General features: G+C 37.0%; 1 protein-coding gene across 2 annotated transcripts in view; it reads left to right on the top strand.

Moving 5' to 3' along the window:
- Positions 1-10,865: 10,865 nt before the first annotated feature.
- The window catches only part of LOC114656939 (hamartin-like), a 180,543-nt gene continuing 169,626 nt past the window's right edge, over positions 10,866-21,782 (top strand). For both annotated transcript variants that reach the window (XR_007935827.1, XM_028808576.2), the window contains exons 1-3: positions 10,866-11,220; positions 13,815-13,918; positions 14,277-14,429. Coding sequence is in view for 1 of the 2 variants with exons in the window: in XM_028808576.2 (XP_028664409.1) it covers positions 11,112-11,220; positions 13,815-13,918; positions 14,277-14,429 (366 nt within the window). In the remaining variant the exon portion in view is untranslated. The remainder of the gene's footprint in view (positions 11,221-13,814; positions 13,919-14,276; positions 14,430-21,782) is intronic.

The raw sequence follows: 21,782 nt of genomic DNA, 5'->3' as shown, positions 1-21,782 counted from the left end.
TTGAGAGGCTATTGAATACTTATGTTCCACCTTTAAGATTGTCTGGGAAAATGTACAGGTAGTTAAACAAGCAACTGAAGGATGTTTACATATATTGTTGTGATTCACTTTTTCTCCCCTGGAGGACTAGTTGTGCTTATTTTGTAATGATTAATAGTTTCTCAGCCATTGTACAGTATTAAACCGATTATAGCAACTGTATTTGTGTCTAGGTTCAGTTTTAAGCTGCCATCCTTCAATTTTTGCTCTTAAGTTTGCTTCTGCTTTAACTACAGTTTCCGTTTTCCTTTTGAACACAGTAAGTTAGTATAAATGGGAAGCTGTTCATTTAATGTGTTCTCCTGGCATGTCAAATTTACTTGGCAGAATTCAAATATTGTGACAGTGTTTATACAGTGTTTGAATTAGGGTTATCTGTAATTGAAAGCTGATACAAATCAATTGGGAAATGTATCTTGGAAAACCCTAAAGGAACATTCTCTCTCTCATACATTCTCTCTCACACACACGCACACATATATATATATATATATATATATATAGTATTTACATACGTATAGGGTGAGTCAGAATTATGTTAACATTTGAATGGCGGAAACAATTTATTCACAACACATATTTCATGTGTGCAAGATGATTTACAGGAGTGTCTCAACCTGTTCGCCATCGTATTCCATACACACAAACCAACAAGCAACCGCTCCATTTAAAGCCCGGACACACATTTGTGAAGGTCACCGGCTTGCATGAAAGGTGTCTCAAAAAACAGCGGATTTTGGATATCTGTGTACCATCTTTGTCCTGTGCAGTTTCTGGCAGCTGAGTCTGCATTAGCACAAGCTTTTTAGACATACTACTAGAATTTTTTTATGTAATCTGCAAAATTGTAGGGCAGTATCTTTCATAAATGCAGTGAGCATGACAAGGAATGTCATTTATTTCTAAAGTGTTTTTGTGGGGGGGGAGGTACAGTTTAAACTACAGTACAGTGACATCATTTTTTTGGATGCTGATATTTAAGATTATTGGCCAATGGTATAATTGCTCCATTGTGTTACTTAGCCTTTTATCCAAAAAAACTTGCTGATCAAATGCATTTTTAAAAGACACTTGATATGCTCTCACAGCAAGAAGCACTAAATGTATGTATAGTCATGTGCCAATTTACAGCTTCATTTGGGACCGGCCATTTGTGTACAAAGTGTGAAGATCATGGCAATTGAGGGTTTGCAGGTCTGGTGTGGGTTGACAAAAACATTTATTCATATAGCATATTTTCATACAAGCAATGTTGTTCAAAGTGCTTTACAAGATGAAATAAAAAGAAGTTAATGTATAAAACATAAACAAACAAGATTAGGCAATAATACTATACAGCATGCAACAAAGAAAAAGATAAGGTTGAATGGCCAGGAAGGCAGAAAAAAAGTGAGGCTGGAGGGAAAAAAAAAAACAAAGCATGCAGGGGTTCCAAGACCAAAAGACCTCCCAGCCCCCACTGGGCATTAAATCAGTCCTCATGGTTTATAGGCTTCACATGGAAAAATGTGGTGGTGATGATGGTGGTCATGTGGACATCTGGGGCACCTGTTATTCAATCCATAAACACATGGGGCAGCGTTTTACCTTGATCAGGTGGTGGTGGCATAGATTAGAAGAACTACCAGAAAGACAGTGGAGAATATTACAGGTTAGTATAAAATGGCAGAACCCAGAAGAAAATAATTCCTTGCCCATAGAGAGAGAGAACTAAAATGTAGCTATGAAGATAGATAGATAGATAGATAGATACTTTAAAATGGCTATGAATTTCCCCTTGGGATTAATAATTTTTAGAAAAAGCCATTTTTTTTTTTTAAACAGTTTCTTAAATTGTTCTACAGTGTTTAGCCAGGCAGATTTCTATTGGTGAAGTATGCCAAATTTTAGGTGCATAACAGCCAAAGGCTGCCTCACCACCTCTTTTTCAGGTTGACTCTTGGAATTATAAGCAGACCTTCATGTGAAGATCTGAGATTACGTCTTGGAGTGTAAGAGGAAAGACATTCCAAAGTATAGGATGGCACATATACTGTACTTTAACTGACAGCATGGAGTAGTAGAAACTAGTCTTCTTGTTTCTCAACCACTGAATCATGCTGCTGGTATGTCATGCGTTGCCATTGTTCACACATGGGTTGTCTAATCTAGTGTTTCTTAACCACTGGGTTGTGATCCCAGTTGCTGCGGGTGGGCCACTGGTTTCCATTGTTGGTTCACCACTAAGTTGTCTGTGATCGACAGCAGTATGTTTCCACATTTCCAAGTGAGCTTGTTTCACCAATGGTGTAGTTTGCAGTTGTGTTCTAGTGGATTGTCATTGAATTTAAAAAGGCAAAAATGGGTTGTGGGGTTGTAAAGGTTTAGAAGTACTGGTGTAAAGAAGGCAGTGTGAGCCGAATACATAAGAATTAGCATCGTGGAACAGTGCTGAGCAAAACAATCATTAAAGGGCCCTCAAGAGTCAGAAAACACTAGAGACCCTGTGAAATATTATTAAAAATGAAACATTTATTACTGTGGCTGGTTTTGCCAATTTCTAGAACATTATTTTATTTTCCTCCCGCCCTGAGTTGAGAGCTTGACTTTCCTCAAATTAGTTGGCTATAAATTGGCACATGACTGTATATGGAGGGGAATTTATCGTGGTTGGATAGTATCAAATAATCGATCACTAACATCTAGTGTTAAAAATTGTATAAGGCGAAATAAAGAACAAAAACAAAAAAAAAAAACCTTGCTCAATTATCTGGAGATTTGGAGCTTCAAGCCTTTTGGTTCTTCATGAAATTTGAATGTAGTTTCACCTACCTGGTTGTTTACTGCAAAGTATAGTGAATAGTATAGTATAGTATAGTGATCATAAGTAACTTCTGATTCTGTCATTCATCTTGGATGTATTGTTAATCAGCACTGTAATCAATTTGAGTGAATTCAACTACACATAATTCTATCAGTAAATTTGGAAAATTAGTGAAGTTATGTCTTTTTAATAACTTGTTTTGAAATACAGAGCAGAAAGGTCTTAAGTTTAAATGCACAGTCCTGTTTGGATGCATTTCTAGCTTGTGCATTTTCAATAAGCAGTTTATTTAACAATGCTTTAGCCAAAAAATACATCTCTTTGAAACATTTCTTTCATCTGACTCGACATTTTAATTGTGACATGAGTAAATTGAGATTTCATTCATGAACCTTTTCATATTCTTTGCTACTGTTCAGGCTGCATACCCATTGAAACCAATTGTATCAGAAATTTAGTGATCTCACTTCTTCATAAAAACAGATGAGATTAAAAGTTTGTTCAGCCAACACTACAATCAAATGGAGTAACAGAGAAATGCAAAAACATTTTGGCGGAGTAAATGCTTGAGGCAGTAGATGGTAAAAAGTTCTATTTAAGTCAAATGCACATTATTCACTGTAGAAGCTCGTAAAAAAGTTAATGGATTGCAATTTGTAAGTCTTGTTCTTACATGGAAATCCACTGTGAAAGCACTAAACCCAGCTGTCAGGGTGGAGCTGGCACAGACTGCTAAGTAAAATTAAATATTTCAAAATTTGCAATGGTGTTTGAATCATTCAGTACAGGAATGTGACACTTGCAGATTTTAATAAACGTTAAAGACACAACATGTAAAACAGATGTGTTTTGCAGATGCACATTTTTTGGTTTATGAAGCGGTTTTCTGTTTCTATAGAGAAATCAGAAATTGCCAAATAACTGTGACTAACCCACTTTTGAGTGAGGCTCATGTTGAATGCACATGATTAGCTTTTCGCGAGGCATCCAGATTTTCCAGTTACTTTCATCAATGCTTTCATTTTTCCAGAAAATTGAAATGAAAGATTATTCTGAATTTTTTGGGTAAATTATTAATATTTAGAATTTTTTTTTTTCTTTTTGGGGTCTGCTACTTGTGGGACCTTGCATGCAGTCTGAAAAAGAAAAAGTCCGAAAGGAAAGTGGCATTTGTGTGCATAGGTGAGTGTTTTGACCTTGTTTCAACTTTGGAGCATTGGCTTTTTGACAGCAGCTATTCTATTGAGACCACATCGGACAAGAGAGCTCAGAACCGTAGAGGGGTTGGATTTGGGGTTCCGTTGATTTCTGTCAGTTCAAAGCTGATAGCAGTGATAGACTTCTTCCATTTTGAAGGGGATGACAGTTTAATGCCTCTGTTATCTGCTGCACTCCATTTCCTTGGTCGACTACTGCATTATTGATTGTATTATCGTGTAAGGTCTTATGTTGACCCCATTTTCTCCTCTTATATTCTTTATTGTGTAGATCTTAATAAAATGTGTAAAATCCCATACACTAACCACTCTGTGATTAGGTACTTTAGTACTTCCCACCCCCTTCCCTTCTACATATGTAACCTCAGGCAATTAGACAGAATAAAGAAACAGGCAGAAGTTAAGTTATACAGTATGTAATAATGTATTATTCATAAAAATGCCCAAAATTATTATGGAAGCAGAATACTGTGTGAATATTGGTAAACCATACCCTTACAGGTTAATTATTAGTGCATCTTGTGTTCATAGGCAGCTCTCAGCTTATCTTCAGACTTGCTTGCTTTATTACCACATGACATTTGAATGGTGTTAAAACAGGCTACATGCTTGTCTCAATATGGCTACCAAGATAGAGTTGTCTTCAGCATGGTCAACTCTTCAACAAATACAGACCAGTCGGGTGTCATAGTACAGGATGGCCTCCATAAACAGCCATACTCTAGACCAATGCAGTTAGTTCATCTGTCCCTTCCTGTGTCATTCACCAATGAAAGTGCTCTGGTACAACTCATTCCCCCAGATGAAAACCAAGGAGCTAGTGGTGGATTTTAGGAGACCCAGGCCCCTCCTGGACCCCGTGATCATCAGAGGTGACTCTGCAGAGGGTGCAGACCTATAAATACCTGGGAGTGCAGCTGGATGATAAATTGGAGTGGACTGCCAATACTGGTGCTCTGTGCAAAAGAGGACAGAGCCGACTATACCTCCTTAGAAGGTTGGCGTCCTTCAACATCTGCAATAAGATGCTGCAGATGTTCTATGAGATGGTTGTGGCGAGTGCCCTGTTCTATGCGGTGGTGTGCTGTGGTGGCAGCATAAAGAGGGACACATCACGCCTGGACAGACTGGTGAGGAAGGCAGGCTGTATTGTAGGCATGGAGCTGTACAGTTTGACATCTGTGGCAGAGCGACAGGTGCTCAGCAGGTTCCTGTCAATCATGGAGAATCCACTGAACAGTATCAGAACAGACAGAGGAGCAGCTTCAGCGACAGACTGCTGTCACCATCCTGCTCCACTGACAGACTGAGGAGATCGTTCCTCCCCCATACTATGCGACTCTTCAGTTCCACCCGGGGAGGGGGTAAACGTTAACATTATACAAAGTTATTGTCTGTTTTACCTGCATTTTTATCACTCTTTAATATTGTTTTTTATCAGTATGCTGCTGCTGGAGTATGTGAATTTCCCCTTGGAATTAATAAAGTAGAATTGAAGGTTCGAGTGACCCAGCTTCCAGACTTACTTCTTTTGGTTTGGTTTGTTTCTTGTCCAGTTGGCTTCCTTCTATACAGATTTCTTGTTTCAGTTAATCACTTTGGTTCAATGAACTCCGTATGTCCTTCAATATGAACTCTGCTTGTGTATTTTTAATACAGAAAAAGTTTAAAGTAACTAGGTGGCTTTGCCGCCTGCGCGCTTAGCTCGCCCACCCCCGGGTTTGGTTAACCGGAAATACAATCTTAAGAGATTATTATTTTCATCGGAATTGTTATATGTGCCTTATTTTCACTTTTACTTTAAAACTTTATTAAAAGCAATATTTGGAATCAACTTTTCTTCAAGATCGCATTGAATGTTGATTCCGTGTTTGGACATACATTGTGACAACGCAACGTATAACTGCCTGTGAGTGAGTATCATTTCTTTCTCTCTAATAAATCAAACAACTTTTTCGAATGTTTGTCCATGCTCTCTCTTCTTCGCTTCGTCGTTGCCATGTCATCTACAATTTCTAAAATTATTGTCCTGATAAAATTTAGAAGAGCTGAGAGTGCAGGAAGTGCGTCTGACAAAAACATTCACACGACTGAGGTTAGATGACTGTGGCCTTGTTTGAAAATAGTTGTAAGTTGGGAGTGACTTGAAAGAATCTCATGTTAAAAGTCTCTCACGGGACTTCATACCGCACCAACGTTTATGGAATCTTTTAATTTTCGCTGGCAACACGAATTAAGTCGGAGATTTGTAGATCTAAAGTTTAGATCAAACAATATTTTGATCTCTTTTCGCTGTTCCGTTAATTCACCGAGTAATAATTTCCGTTTGCGCTGATGCGATCTTTCCTATCCTTTTTTGAGACTTTCGAATTTTCGTACATCCATTATCTCTAACCTGCTCTGCATGTGTACCGCTCTAAGATTTTTGGATTCTTTGACGTTCTGCTTTGTTATCTACTCTTTGTCCTTTATTTCCGGCCCCAGGCATGAACTCGTCTCGCTGGACGTGTAAGTGTTTCTCCGAGAAAATCACGTCTTGTCTCCTTCCAAGGTTTTTTTTTTAATAAGAGAGCCTGTTTAGAGGCCATTGCAGTTTTATTGGCCTCCATAATATACTAGTATTTTTTTTTTTAAGCTGGGTTCCTGTTCTGCAGTACATGAAACAAGACAACAGTACTGTGTAAGAGCAATCATGTACTAAAGCAACATAACCAAGCATAATTTACCAAAGCACAACACTAAGATATCCATACAAAACAAAGGCGATAGACAGCTTGAGGGATGATGTAATATTGGGACAGCTTAGTTATTAGATAAATAAATGGGCTTGATGGACTGAATGGTCTGTTCTCATTTGTTAAATATTTTCTTAATAAATAAATAATAAATTATTTAATTTAATGCATAAATGATTTAATATATACATATTTTTGTTTAGTTATGCACTGAGTTATACATGTGCAAAGTAATCAAAGATGTATCTAGAAAGCAACTATGTGTTACTATTTTAAGGAAATAAAAATCTCAACATAAAATATTTGGAAATCTGGATTTGCCGTTTTCTACTGACACTGATGCAGAAGGCAAAATAAATATTTAAGACTAAATTAATTTAGAAACCTAGAGTGCTTAAGACTTTTGAGGTACTGTAATTGGGGAAAGACTAACAGTAGCTTGATAGACAAATGTTCACTTTTTCCAATGCTTTAAATTATTGCACTTTGTCCCTTCTAGAACTTGCTAGTTTTGTGCGCCTCTTTTCCAGTATTTGAATAAAAGTAATCAAGTGTAGCGGCTATCTCGGAAAGAAAAAGAGTAACCCCTAACATTCTGTAACTTTGCCAGGTATTGGTGCAGATTATTTCCTGGAAAGTGTATCTGTAACTGGTTTCAGCTGGCCTTGTCGGTCAGTCAGTTAGTTCAGTCATCCTTGTGTCATGTGCTTTTTGGAGGTGGGCTTCACTTGCTCAGGCAAGCTGTATATGCACAATTATGAGGAATCTCTCACTCTGCAGTAGGAGGTGAAGTTTTACTTGCTTTAGAAAATAGTGTAAATTAATATGTAAACATGTGTTTATCCAGTTTTGTGCATAAGTATAGAATGTATATTTTGGGCAAAGTTTGCTTTTATATTTATTGGTTAAGCTGCCGCCAGTTTTTCTTCAGCTATCAGGCATAAAGGAGGCATGCAGTCCATGTCACTTATTGAGTACATGTTATTTAGTCGATCTGTATATTGCATGCAGGTGTTGCAAGAGAGGCTTTAAAAAAAAACAAAAAAAAAAACTGTCAAGTATTAGAGTGATGATCAAGGAGAATTTTAATCATTACATTTTAATAATTAAGCAGCATTTTAAAAATGGGTGAAAATTGACGAATATATAAACTGAGGAGAGTCTCATCTTTTTAGTACCACAACTGAATGGGGAAATAGCAAAAAAAATCTGCATGTTGGCTGGCTACCGTTTCTGTTAACCACTTGATGCATTTGTGACAAAATGGGAAAGTTGAGACTGTGCTGAGAAGTCGTAAGCAAGAAGTGTAATTTGTTATCCCCTGTGATTCCTGGTTGTGCAGTGAGATCCAGTAAACTTAAGTCGTTAAGTGTGACAAACTGTCTGACTCCATTGTTTAGTATGATACCTTCCTTAGCAACAGTGAAAGCAGCCATTTTTTTTTTTTACAAATATTGAGGAGCGACCCTTTGGCCTGGTGACCTGTCCAGGTCCACTACATGGCCTGACAACATACGGTGCAGGGTGAATCATGTTGTTATTTATTTATTTATTTATTTTAAACTGCAAAAGTCAGTAAGTGGATAGATGCATTCAGGATCACATATCTGCAGACATCAGTGCTGATATCCCATATTTAGGAGACTGTTGCCAAGCAAAAGTTTAGTCCTGCTCATTTGAGACTAAGGCAGTAAACTGGAAAATGTACGTGAATCCAGCGCTGTCTTTTTAACCTGCCAGTTCTTCATCTGTGCACACATTGAAATAACGAATTTATTTTTAAGAATATTTTTTTTTTTGACACGGATCTGGTAAATAAGGCAAGTCCTCTAATAATGAGATGGCAAAGTGAAAAACACATCTTATCATTGAGCCTAACACAATACTCCACTGTATTTTTGTGGTGGATAATTCGGGTATTTTTCACTTGATATGGAGCTGTTTTAAGGAGGTGACTGTGTTCCTCAATGATTCAATTAGCTACTTATTTCTTTTGCATCCTTCCTGTAGTTTCTTTAAAAATCTTTAATTAACACACAAGAATAAATAGGTATGTAGATAGATACTTTATTAATCCCCAAGGGGAAATTCACATACTCCAGCAGCAGCATACTGATAAAAACAGTATTAAAGAGTGATAAAAACACAGTGCAAGTTAAAAAGTGCAAGGTGGAGAGTATGAAGCCAGGTATAACAGTCAACAACATTGTATAATGTAAACTTGGGGGATAAACATTAACATCTTGCCTGAAGAAGGAGCCTGAGTTGCCTAGAAAGCTTGCATATTGTAATCTTTTTAGTTAGCCAATAAAAGGTGTCATTTTACTTGGCTTTTCTCTACATTCATAATGGCTAACACGGTACAACACCCTAGTACTAATGTATAGGCAAATAATTTGAAAATATATATTTTCTCAAGTCCAATATGCTGTCACTGGATACAAAACCTTTCCTGAGCAGGATCAGATATAAAAAATGTATGATGTTGCTGTCTTTTAAAAGGTGATGGTTTCCATTCACAATACTTATTAAACATAAAATGCGGTAGAGATGAATACCTGTGCCTACCTGTTCATGTGTCTTTAGGAGACTGACAGTCTGAAAATATTAATAGCACCAGTTTTATTTGACCTCCCTGAAAAATCAGGTACTTTTTCTGTTATAGTATTTCTGTGCTGTGCCTGAAGGCTATATAGGCGAAATGTTGTGTCTTTAACCTTCTTTCCATTGCTGCATTTAAATAACCTTTTTTTTATTTTTACATTTTACTAGAGCTTTCAAAGCCAATATTCTGCTGGACTTGTAAAATGCACTGTATGCAATAGGTGATTCATTTCGCATGTTCTTAATTTATGACAGAAAAAACATTAAAAGAGATGCTGGAGATTAGCGAAAAATGATTTCGTTGCTGTTAAATGAATACTCCATCCGAAAGTTTTTTTTTGTTTTTTTTAACTTATCCCCATGTAGTTTGTGGTGATGACCAAGAAAAATTTTTAACTTCTGCTTTCTTGCAGAATGAGAGTTTTTTAAGATGTAATAGAACCCAGAGGAGACAAGTGCTGTACAACTACAGACAAACATCCATAGAAAAGGCAAAAAAAAAATCCCCATGTTACTTGTCTTGTATAATTTTCATGTCTATTATCCATTCTTATTCTGAAAACGTATGAAACACATGTTTTTCCTAAAATATTAAAAGCTACTTTTTGGGAAAAATCGGCATACATCATAAACGGGAAACTAAAGCATTCCTATAATACTGTGTTTCAGATTTAGCTGGTAGCATACCTTTACTGAATGAATAGTCAGAAGAATGCATTTGTATTAAATTTTAACTGTCTCAAAAATGACGTGGTGTTGATATTACATTCCAAATCATTAACAAAGTTATAGTATGACTCTTCAGTCACTTATTTCAATTTTCCACTATTCTTCAGAATCATGTTTTATAAATTTTAAGATAGCTGATTTTCATCATTGCTTTTTCATGTTTTAACTTTTTCTTCTCTCAAAAGGTTAAGTAGATGTGACTTTCCTACATATGTCTATCCATTTATTAAACCCAGTTGTTCCAATTATTGTTTTACGGAGAGCATGTCTCAGCAACACTAAACAGAGGCAGGGCATAACTAGACATGGGCACCACTCTTCATCGTAGGCACCGTCAACTATGCACACACTTATGCTTGGACAATTTAATGTAGTCCATTAACATCCATCCATTTTCCAACCCGCTGAATCCAAACACAGGGTCACAACATAATGCACACATTTTTGGGATATGGAAGAAAGGCAGTAAATACTTGGAAAAGTGTTGAAAATGCCAGATGATAGTGAAAGTGCCAGTATTTAAACCCAGTTTTGGGGCAGCAGCATTAAATACTATGTTGCTCATTTGTGGTCATTGTATCTGTCTACTGTTTCACTCATATGTATGGCTTGTGAAGGTCTTCTCCAAACTAATCATTTCTGCCACTGCCACCTTATGGCTGAAATTTTTATATTCATCATGGAGGTGCTTTCTTTAGATTCATTTTTTGGTGTTTGAAGTAAAATTGGCAAAATGCGTTTCTAATTATTCTTTGTTTCTCTTTCTGCAGGTTGTTGCTTGGTTCAGGCTGGAAGCTGTTGGAGTGAACAGCAAGAGTGGCCCTCCCTCCCCCCTTCCCTTCCCCTCCCCACCCTAGCAGGTGACGGAAACCAGTTCTCCTGGTGTGTCATACCCTTGCAGCTGCTCCCTCAGAAAACACCCCCCCCCCCCCCACTACCCACCCTAATAAACCCACCTGCCACACTTAAGACACCTCAAAGAGGATGGCGAAGGAACAGCCCAATGTGGGGGATCTCCTCCATCTTCTAGAGACGTCTGACCTACACGAACTGGAAGAAGTCAGGGCTGCTATAAATGAGCACCTTAACGCAGGTACGATATTTTGGCATTATTAAAATGAAATGATTAGTTTCTGTAGTTAAAGATCAATTGGCATTTAAGACAAATATACTTTAGCTATTTGTTTTCATTTTTCTTCTTTGGAGATGAATTTTTTTAGATAAGTATGCATGTTTACTCAGTTGAAGATCAAGTACTGGAGAAGGCTATTTAAACTTCTCTTTTTTGACTTTCTGCTGTACTTTGTCTGTGATTATATACTGTATCTTTGGTGAAAATTGTGTAGAAAAATGAGGACGGTAGAAAAACATCTAGTTGTCATATGCATATGTTCAAAGAACACTGAATTAAAATATTAGCAATAAAAATGTTTTTACAGAGTTTCTGGGCTTACACATTAACGTATGTAGGATACTTTTAGTACTATATTACAACAATCGTTGTCAGCAGAATTCAGAAATCGCTCATTCCATGTGTAAATAGTGACACTTTCATTTAGATAGAAGACTTGTAAATTAAAAATGATTACTCCAGCAGATTTAAAAGGCAGTATAAGTGAGTAATATGAAACCAACTCAGGAGATCCTCTAGCAATTGTACATGTCAAAACAAGAATCTTCAGTCATGATATATGTAAATTCTAAGAATTGGGCTTTTCTGATATTGATTAGTAGATTATCCTATAGTTGTGTGCCCTATAGCTAAAGGTAATGCCTTCTACCAAAGTTAGATTAGAAAGTTTCTTAGTTTCTTAAATACATATTACTTGCCTGGTGGACATAAATGTAATGTTGCAATAGCAAAGAAGAAAATGGCACAAAAGTTAGTTTTTTTTTTTTTTTTCTTCAATCAGAATTCAGTGTTTGCATTTTTGTAGTGTTTGATTTTATATTATTTAATCTGCAAAAAGTCAAGATTGCTTGCTAGGTAGCATTGCCACTTCAGTTTAGTGGAAAAATGCCGCTGGTGCAACCGATTTAAACTACATAGTCGTGAAGTTTGAATTCTGATCATATGCTAGAAAAAATCATCTGCATTTTGAGCCTGTCAAACCAAGTTGCTATTTCAGACTACATATTATAGAGCTGTTATGTGCTGTGTCAAGGGTCGGCAAGCGTGGCATACAGAACGATTTTCAAGGGCACTCTGATTGAATTGAAATATAGTAAAAAAAATAATAATAATACATTTTAATTACAGAGCACACATTTGCACCCTCACCTACATTTTCAGTGCAGGCAGTGGAACATTAAAACCAACCTCTTGTTATTATATTTTAATTACAGTGCATGAGTTTGTGCTCCACTTCCCCACCTATGTTTTGCATACGTGACTCGCATATAAAGGGAAAGCATGTGTTCAGTGCTGTGTGTGCATTATGCTGTGAAAGTGTCGTGTGTCATACATCAAGTGTACAAGGACATTATCAAACTAAACATCAGTCCACGCTTAAAAACTCTGAGAAAAGTGAAGCTATAAAAAGGACTGTTTCTGGCTTTAAGAAACAAACTACTTATTTTAGTCAAATAATTGGAACCAAAAATAAAGCCACCAAATGTAGTTATAAAAACATTTGACAAAACATTCTTTTCACATATCATCCTATGTATTTTTAAAATGTTGAATGAGCAATAATATAAGATTCGGTTTTAATGTGCTTCAAAAGTACAGTATATACTTTTGAAGCCCATTAAAACCGGACCAATTTTGATACTATATATAACAAAATTGATAAAATTATGTTGGCATGCAGAGTAACATTGTAAAATAAGTTTGACACAACACCACTGAAAGGTTGCCAACCCCTGTGCTATGTTATAATGCTAAGGTCAAAAGATATTTAAAACATTAGTCTCGTCACACTTTTTTTTTTTTTTTTTTTGTAAAGAATAGCCAACATATGTAAAACTACCAAAAAATGCACATGGATCCTGGTTCTCATACATGCCATTTTCAGTTACAGTTCTCGGTTTAGCTTATGTGGCTGCTCAGATCATCCATTGAAATAAATGAACTGTCAGCAGTAGAATATTCCAGAGTGTATTCAACTCGGTTTTTGTTTTTTCGGCAGTTGCTATTTGACCAGAAACACTTTTATGAAATTAACTGTAAACTTCTGTGTAAATTATACATAATGGCTTTCACAGCAGCCACTATCATTAAACTATTTGCACAACGTTTTCTGTATTTAAGAAAAAGGCAATTAAGGAGAGAATCAGTAATTGAATCTGTTTTATTTTGCTTTTTCTCGTTAATTTTGGCATTTACATTTAAGACATCCTGCTAATCAAACTTCAGAGTATTGAATGTGTAATTCCTCTCAAGGATCCATAAATACACTTTAGTCGGCTTAATATTTGTTAATATTGGTGTTGAGGTGGCTGTAAATGCATTCACTACCACTTAGTGTTAAGAAATCTCTTAATAGCCTCCTAAAAAAAATTAAATTCCAAGATGACTGGGGGTGGGGGGTTGTTTTGGGGGGTTTGGTTCACGTGAAAGGTGGCAGACCTCCCCAAAAGATTTTTTTTTTTTTTTTTTTTTTTTTTTTTAACTGTGATAGAAAGTTAAAGCTTTGAGAACCAGTGCTTTTCTTCATCCCCCACACTATCTTTTTGGCCTTTCAGATCGAGGGTCAATTTTCCTAAACAGCTTGGTGGACTATTACCTAGAAACGAACTCCGGGCAGGCTTTGCACATCCTATCCTCTGTCAGGGAGCCACATGATAAGGTAAGGAACTAGCAGGTACAAGAAGCGGAGGTTATTTTAAGCCATTGTGAAAAATGCTTTTGAGGAAAAAAAAAATTGTGTGTATGTAATATATATCAAATATCTTATAATCTAATTATTATTATATATATATATATATATATATATATATATATATATAATGATATGCATACTATCAGTCATCTCAGTATGCATAGTAGGTTTCACAGTAGATGTTGTGAATTGTATGCAACAGAATATAGAAATGAGTAGTATCGATGTTTGTTTCTTGCTAATTTAAAAAAAAAAAAAAAAAAAGCAAAGTCTCAATTGTAAATCCTGATATTTTCTGCCTTTGCGCGCTCTCTCTCTTTCACAGCACCTTCTTGATAAATTGAATGATTGTATGACCAAGTCTGCCTGCCGTCTGGCTACTCTCACACTACTAGAACATGTCATCCGGAAACAACCACCTTGGATACACAAAGTATCTCGTGCCCCAATCCTCCAAGCTTTATTGAAATGTTTAAAGGTATGCATTGGGATATAAGGGTTTATTTAAAATGTATGTTTAATCCTTGTGTAGACTTAGATTTTGGGCTAGGGCGACCTGGTATGTGTTGCTTGTTGATGTCTGCTCTTTCTATCATTTGGAGGCAGAGTTCCCCAAGCATTTAGTTCAGCTACAAATTGAGAATGTAAACTGGGTTTATACTAGGGGTGCATCAATCCTACTTGAAGGATAAGTCCAATACAGTCCTCTAGGCATCAGCTTTGTCCTGTGGCTTCTTAAGAGTAATAAATGAATACTGGACTTGAATTTAAGGTGACAGAAAATCTAAACTAGGACAGAGTATAAAATGTTAAAAAATTGCCAAATTATAAGGTGTCTGGAAGTAAATCAGTAAGTTACTATAATCTTCTCATGTAAAAGACAAAGTGTATAGCTGTAGAGGAAGTAAAGATTTCCTTTTTTTTTTTTTTGAGAAATATGGACACTTTCTGTGTAAAACAATCCTTGTTAAATACATGGTGCTTGAGTACCACACCAATTTTGTTATGTGTTTCATCTTTGCGTTTGTGCAGGGTCATTCTGGGTATGAAGTTTATTTCAACCAAGTTTATATTTTGTTTATAAGTTTGTTTGTTCCACCTTTAATTCTGTCGGTTGCACTTCAGATTCACTGCATTTCAAAATATAGCTCAAAGGCAAACAAGCCACATCTGCTGTTTGGAGATTTTTGAGATACAAAACATATAAGTCGCAATCACAAATACATTGTATGTGATGGAGAAATCTTGAGAGTAGATTCCTGTTTTGTAAATGTTAACACTCATGATTTAAATATCAGAAGAATTTATATCCAAGCAGACTGATTACTTTTTAGAGACAAATGCATCCTCAATGGTCTCTGCAGGAATACACTGGGAAACTCTGAAGGCATTTTTAAGAGGAGAGATTTCATCTCTCTCCCACAAAAATAAATTGGAAACCAGGAAGGTGTCCGAGTTAATCAGTGAAATTACCAGAATAGATCAAGAACACGCCAGGTCTCCAAATGAGGCACTTTATAGGAAAAGACATTTGAAATTAAAATTCAATCTCTTGACAACAAATTTGTTAAACAAATCAGAGTAGAGCCGCTGCTCCTCCGCATCGAGAGGAGTCAGATGAGGTGGCTCGGGCATCTGATCAGGATGCCTCCTGGACGCCTCCCTGGTGAGGTGTTCCGGGCACGTCCAACCGGGAGGAGGCCCCGGGGAAGACCCAGGACACGCTGGAGGGACTATGTCTCTCGACTGGCCTGGGAACGCCTTGGGATTCTCCCGGAAGAGCTAGAAGAAATGGCCGTGGAGAGGGAAGTCTGGGCATCTCTGCTCAAGCTGCTGCTCCCGCGACCCGACCTCGGATAAGTGGGAGACAATGGATGGATGGATGACAACAAATTGTGGCATCATTACTATGAACATGGAGAGAAGGCTAATAAGATCTTGGCTCAACAGATCCACAAGCAGGAAGTTAACAGTGCAATATCACTAATTACCAGCACAAACAGAGAAAATCATTGACCATAAAAATGTAATGCATACATTTAGAGAGTACTATAAGTCCTTATAGTCTACTCAGTTTAAAGAAGACAAGACACAATCTAATGCTTTTTTTTTTAAATATACATTACAGGTACCACAGCTAGATACACTCAGTGCAGTGGGACTGGATGAACCTCTGACACTCTCAGAATTACTAGATGCTATAAACGCACTTCAGAGTGGGAAAGCAGCAGGTTCTGATTGCTGCCATGCTGAATTTTATAAAAAAATTCAATTAAGTTAGCTCCCCTACTATTGACATTTATAGAAGCCACAGGCAATAATATTCTGCCCCAAACTTTTTGTCAAGCATTAATTACCGTCTTTTGTAAGAAAAATAAGGACTTATTACAATGTGCATCATACAGACCGATCTCGCTTCTGAATAAGGATCTTTAGGTACTCTTCACAGTTCTAGCTAGAATGACTAAGAAAGTGCTTGTTTCAGTGATAACAATATTAAACTGGATTTATTAAAGGCAGACCATTGGCTTCCAATCTTCAGTGCTAGTTTGATGTAATATATTCACCCATAAAGTCTTAACACTCTGGAGATCTTATCTTTGGATACAGAAAAAGCATTTGGTATTGTTGAATGGGACTACTTGTTCACCACATTGTACTAATTTGGGTTTGGCCCAAACATATGTGCATGGATCAGACTATTGTGTAGCAGTCCAGAAGCTTTAGTTTATATTTACATTATTTCAGACTGCTTCATACTAGAATGTGGTACTAGATAAAGATTCCCTATATCACCACTGCTCTTTGCAATCACCATTGAGCCACTGGCTGTTCATTTTTAAAATGCTTGAGATAAAGAGGATTATCAGAGAAGTACTTGAACTGTCGAAGTAGATGATATGGTACTGTATATGTCAGACCCACAAATTTCTGTGCCAGCTGTCCTTAAAGCATTAGCAGAATTTCAAAAGCTATCTGGACTCAAAATTAATTTGAATATAAGTGTGTTTTTTCTAGTGAACTCACAAGCACACAATATTAGATTGGACACATTCCCATTTATCATTGCAGATCAGTTTAAATACTTTGGGGGGGGGGGGTAAACGTTACAAGTAAATATAAAGCTGTTTCTGAACAATTTTTTGCTGTTTGGATGGAAAAACTTAAACAAGATGTGCATAGATGGTCTACCCTCCAACTCAGTTTAGCAGGAATAATCAACACTGTCAAGATGATTATCCTTCCCAAGCTTCTTTTTCTATTTCAAAGCATCACCATATACAGTACATTCTCAAATCAGATTTTAAGACAATAGATTCTATCATAACCTCATTTACCTGGAATCGAAACATCCACGCATCCAAAGGGTGACCCTACAACAACCTAAAGCAGAAGGTGGCATTTTCAGTTTTATTACTGGGCGGCAGATATACAAGTTATAAAAACCTGGATATTGACACAAGTTGATAAACCACACAAGCCTGGTCCCCAACAGAACAAAAATCCTGTGTAGCACTTATTTATATTCCTTGCTTTGTACCCCAATAAATGAGTTATTGTCAATATACGAACAACCCAATATTCCTTCATTCACTCAGAATATCAAACCAGTGTAGGAAGCACTTTAACATAGAGAGGCATTTATCTGTTGCACATATACATGTAACCACCATTTTCTACCCTCACAAACTTGTATAGTGTTTTTTTTTTTGTTTGGATAATGTATGGAATTCAATCACTTAGAGATTTGTATATACAGTAATCCCTCGCTATATCGCGCTTCGCCTTTCGCGGCTTCACTCCATCGCGGATTTTATATGTAAGCATATTTAAATATATATCGCGGATTTTTTGCTGGTTCGCGGATTTCTGCGGACAATGGGTCTTTTAATTTCTTGTACATGCTTCCTCAGTTGGTTTGCCCAGTTGATTTCATACAAGGGATGCTATTGGCAGATGGCTGAGAAGCTACCCAACTTACTTTTCTCTCTCTCTTGCGCTGACTGTCTCTGATCCTGACGTAGGGGGATTGAGCAGGGGGGCTGTTTTCACACCTAGAAGATACGGATGCTCGTCTAAAAATGCTGAAAGATTATCTTCACGTTGCTACCTTCTGTGCAGCTGCTTCCTGAAGCGACATGCTGCAGGTGCTTCGCATACTTAAAAGCTCGAAGGTCACGTATTGATTTTTGATTGAAAAACAAACTCTGTCTGTCTCTCTCTCTCTCTCTCTCTCTCTCTTTCTCTTTGTCTTCTCCTGACGGAGGGGGTGTGAGCTGCCGCCTTCAACAGCTTTGTGCCGCGGTGCTTCGCATACTTAAAAGCCAAACAGCCCTATTGATTTGTTTGCTTTTCTCTATCTCTCTGACATGCTCTGCTCCTGAAGCGCACTCCTTTGAAGAGGAAGATCTGTTTGCATTCTTTTAATTGTGAGACGGAACTGTCATCTCTGTCTTGTCATGGAGCACAGTTTAAACTTTTGAAAAAGAGACAAATGTTTGTTTGCAGTGTTTGAATAACGTTCCTGTCTCTCTACAACCTCCTGTGTTTCTGCGCAAATCTGTGACCCAAGCATGACAATATAAAAATAACCATATAAACATATGGTTTCTACTTCGCGGATTTTCTTATTTCGCGGGTGGCTCTGGAACGCAACCCCCGCGATGGAGGAGGGATTACTATAGATAATATCGTTGCATCTTACGCAAAACTACACTTCAAATTCAGCTTAACACAATTTTTTCCACTGCTTTCAAATTAGAAACTTTTGCTCAATGGAATCTGCCCAATTTTTCTCACCTCCCACTTAGTTCTATTCCAGAAGAAATATTGATCAGTCTTGGAGACCCAGACAGCATTTCTATAATATATAATATATAAAAAAAAAACTAAAGTCCCTTCCTTTAAAAGATCCCATGAGTACAGTGGGGAAAAAGATCTTACTCAACATTTCAGAAAAGGATTGGAAGGCAGCCATGCATAGAATTCACTCTACTCCATATGCACAAAGAATACAATTGTTCAACTTAAAATCTTTCATTGAGCACATCTGTCTCATTTAAAATTGTCCAAAATGTTTTCAGGGCAAGATCCAACCGTGTGAGCATGCAGTCGAGCTCCAGCCTCACTGGGTCACATGTTTTGGGCATGCACCAAATTAACATCATTCTGGACCAAAATCTTAAAATGTCTATCAGAGAGCCTTGGTGTCACAATCACTCCTAATCCATTAACAGTTGTGCTTGGTGTACTCCCAAATGGGTTTAAAGTGGAGAAGGACAAACAAATCGTTATTGCCTTTACTTCCCTACTAGCACGTAGACTTATCTTGCTCAACTGGAAGAATCATAGCCCACCTTTAAGTCGATGGATAACTGATGTTTTATACTATTTCAAATTGGAAAAAATCAATTTCTCACTTAGAGAATCTGTTCAAAATTTTTTAGAACCTAAAGGATCTGTTCAATAACATGTTAGAATAAGCATTTATATTGAGAAAAGGGTTCTCTTTCCTCTTTTCTACTTTTAAAGTTTTACTCTGGCTGTTGGCCTTCCCCTGTTTCTCTTGGGTGGGGGTTGAATTTAGTTTGGTTAAGCTTGACTGTATGGAATGTTACTCATTTTTAATAAAATCAATTAAAATCTTTGTCACTTCTAGATTAAGCCTGTTTATTACTAATGATAATAAAAACTAACCATTCAAAATATAAACAGTTAAAGTGAGGAGGAAATACTTAAAGAAACTCACAGAGCAACCTCTAGTATTTTTTAGCTATTTTATTTTTGTGTCTCAGGGATATTGGAGCTGGACTTTAATCTATAGCGACACATGCAACTCCAATATAAATTACGCATGATTTGTTAATTACTTGAAGATAAGGAGCCTAATTGTTGAAATGAAAAGTTGAAATTTTAACAAGTAACACTTTTGTGCAATGAATAAAACAGGTACCTGTTAATCTGTAGCTTTTTGATTGTCTTTCATATGAACATTGTTTTGAAAATTGCAGTTACCAGTTTGAGTTTTGCTTTAAAAGTTTACTGAATAAAGTAAACCCGCCTGTTTGTATGGAACAAATACTTTAGAGCAGGGGTCCCCAACCACCGGTCCGCGACCCACTACTGGGCCGCAGCCGTCTGACAGCCGGGCCGCGAGAGAACTGCCGGCAACGGAAACTCACTCAGACTTTTCAGAACGCTTGGCGGGCGGGGCTTTGCAGCGGCGCAGAGAGAGGAGAGAGTATTACAACAACGTATTGTTACGGTCCCGATAGTTTCCCAATATGACACGAGTCTATAGAAATCGCGTTACTACGAAGTACATTCAGCAGATTCTTTCATTACAATGAAGTGACCTTGAAATGCCTGAATGAATCATCCACAGAGCACTTAGATCTGTGGTCGCAGCTCAGATGTGCACGTTTGCACAACGATCCCCAAACAGAAACATTGTAAAAAAAAAAAAAAAAATTCTTTCTTCAAACTTTCCTCGTACTGTTTTTTTTTTTTTTGCTGTTTTTGTTTTCTGTGGTTTTCAGTGATACCTTTTGCTTATTGCTTGTCAACATTTGAAAAACATCCATTGGAATTTAACTCCTTGTCGCCCTCCTATAGAAACGGCAGACACGAAAAAAACGATAACAGTGTTAATGTTTGTGATGTGCAATCTGTTGGAATGGCAAATGCAAAGCATATGTCTTTGCTATATGCAAAAAAAAAGAAAAATCTCGGGTTGCAAACGTATGCGAACTGCTTAATAATAATAGAAATGTTATGTAAATTGTGTATAAAACTGCCCCCCCCCCCCGACTGGTCCGTGGAAAAATTTGCATCTAATAAAGTGGTCCTTGCTGTCAAAAAGGTTGGGGACCACTGCTTTAGAGAAATAAAAGATGAATTCGACGTTACCAGTTTCTTCTTGTAATTGGGATTACTACATCTTTAATGGAGTCTAGTATGTCTCATATGCTAAGAACTGATCTCTTCTCTGTAGAGCTTCCACTAGACTGAAAATTCATAGCATTCAGAAGAATATAATTTGCTTCATTTTCAGTTTATTTCCTTATGAGAACAGAGGTGACAACAGACTATTGCTCAGTTAAGATTTCTTTAACTAGGGCAACACTTTTCAGCTCGTTGGAATGTTGCTGTTCCCAGACCAATGAAGAGACTGTGCTGTGTCTTCTTACTGTGTGCTGTTCTTCCCGTGCACTTACCATGGATAATATGACAAGGTGCATTCTCACTAGATTTTCAAAGCCATTAACTGACCACATTCAAACCACAAATGCCGCAGATCTGTTGTAAGTTCCTCCTGGATTTTTATGTTCTTCTGGGTGTGTCAGGGCCTGTGGAACTACTTTAGTGAAAGTGCAGCACCAGTGAAAACCTGTGCTATAAAATACTTTGTAACGAAGGGTACTTATGCACAAGAGTTGCACCTGAAAGTACTCAACACTCTGGTCACTCTCTGGTCCTTAACTAGTTTTTTGTTTTAAAATTTAAGAAAAATTTGAAAAAATGTATTCCTTTATCAAGTTGTTCAATTGCTTGCAGACTCTGCCTTTGTATTGTTTGTTTGCCTTTTTATTTTATTTTTTTGGATATATTTTATTAATCTCAGAGGGGAAATTCTCGTCTTGCTTGACCTTTGGAGGCTATGGAGTGGTACTTGAACCCAGAGTAAACTTCAGTCAGTCTCTGTTTATAACTCACATTTATTTTCATATTGTACAGAAATTTAGACAGATTATAAATAAAGTTGATTTCAATTAAATTTCCTAAACAATGTAAGTCCACATATTTGATTTGAAAGTGAAGGTTTAACTAT

Source organism: Erpetoichthys calabaricus, chromosome 9 (genome assembly GCF_900747795.2).
Source record: "Erpetoichthys calabaricus chromosome 9, fErpCal1.3, whole genome shotgun sequence".
Lineage (NCBI taxonomy): Eukaryota > Metazoa > Chordata > Cladistia > Polypteriformes > Polypteridae > Erpetoichthys > Erpetoichthys calabaricus.
The sequence above is the reverse complement of the archived record's forward strand: the minus strand, read 5'-3'. Positions and strand labels throughout refer to the sequence as shown.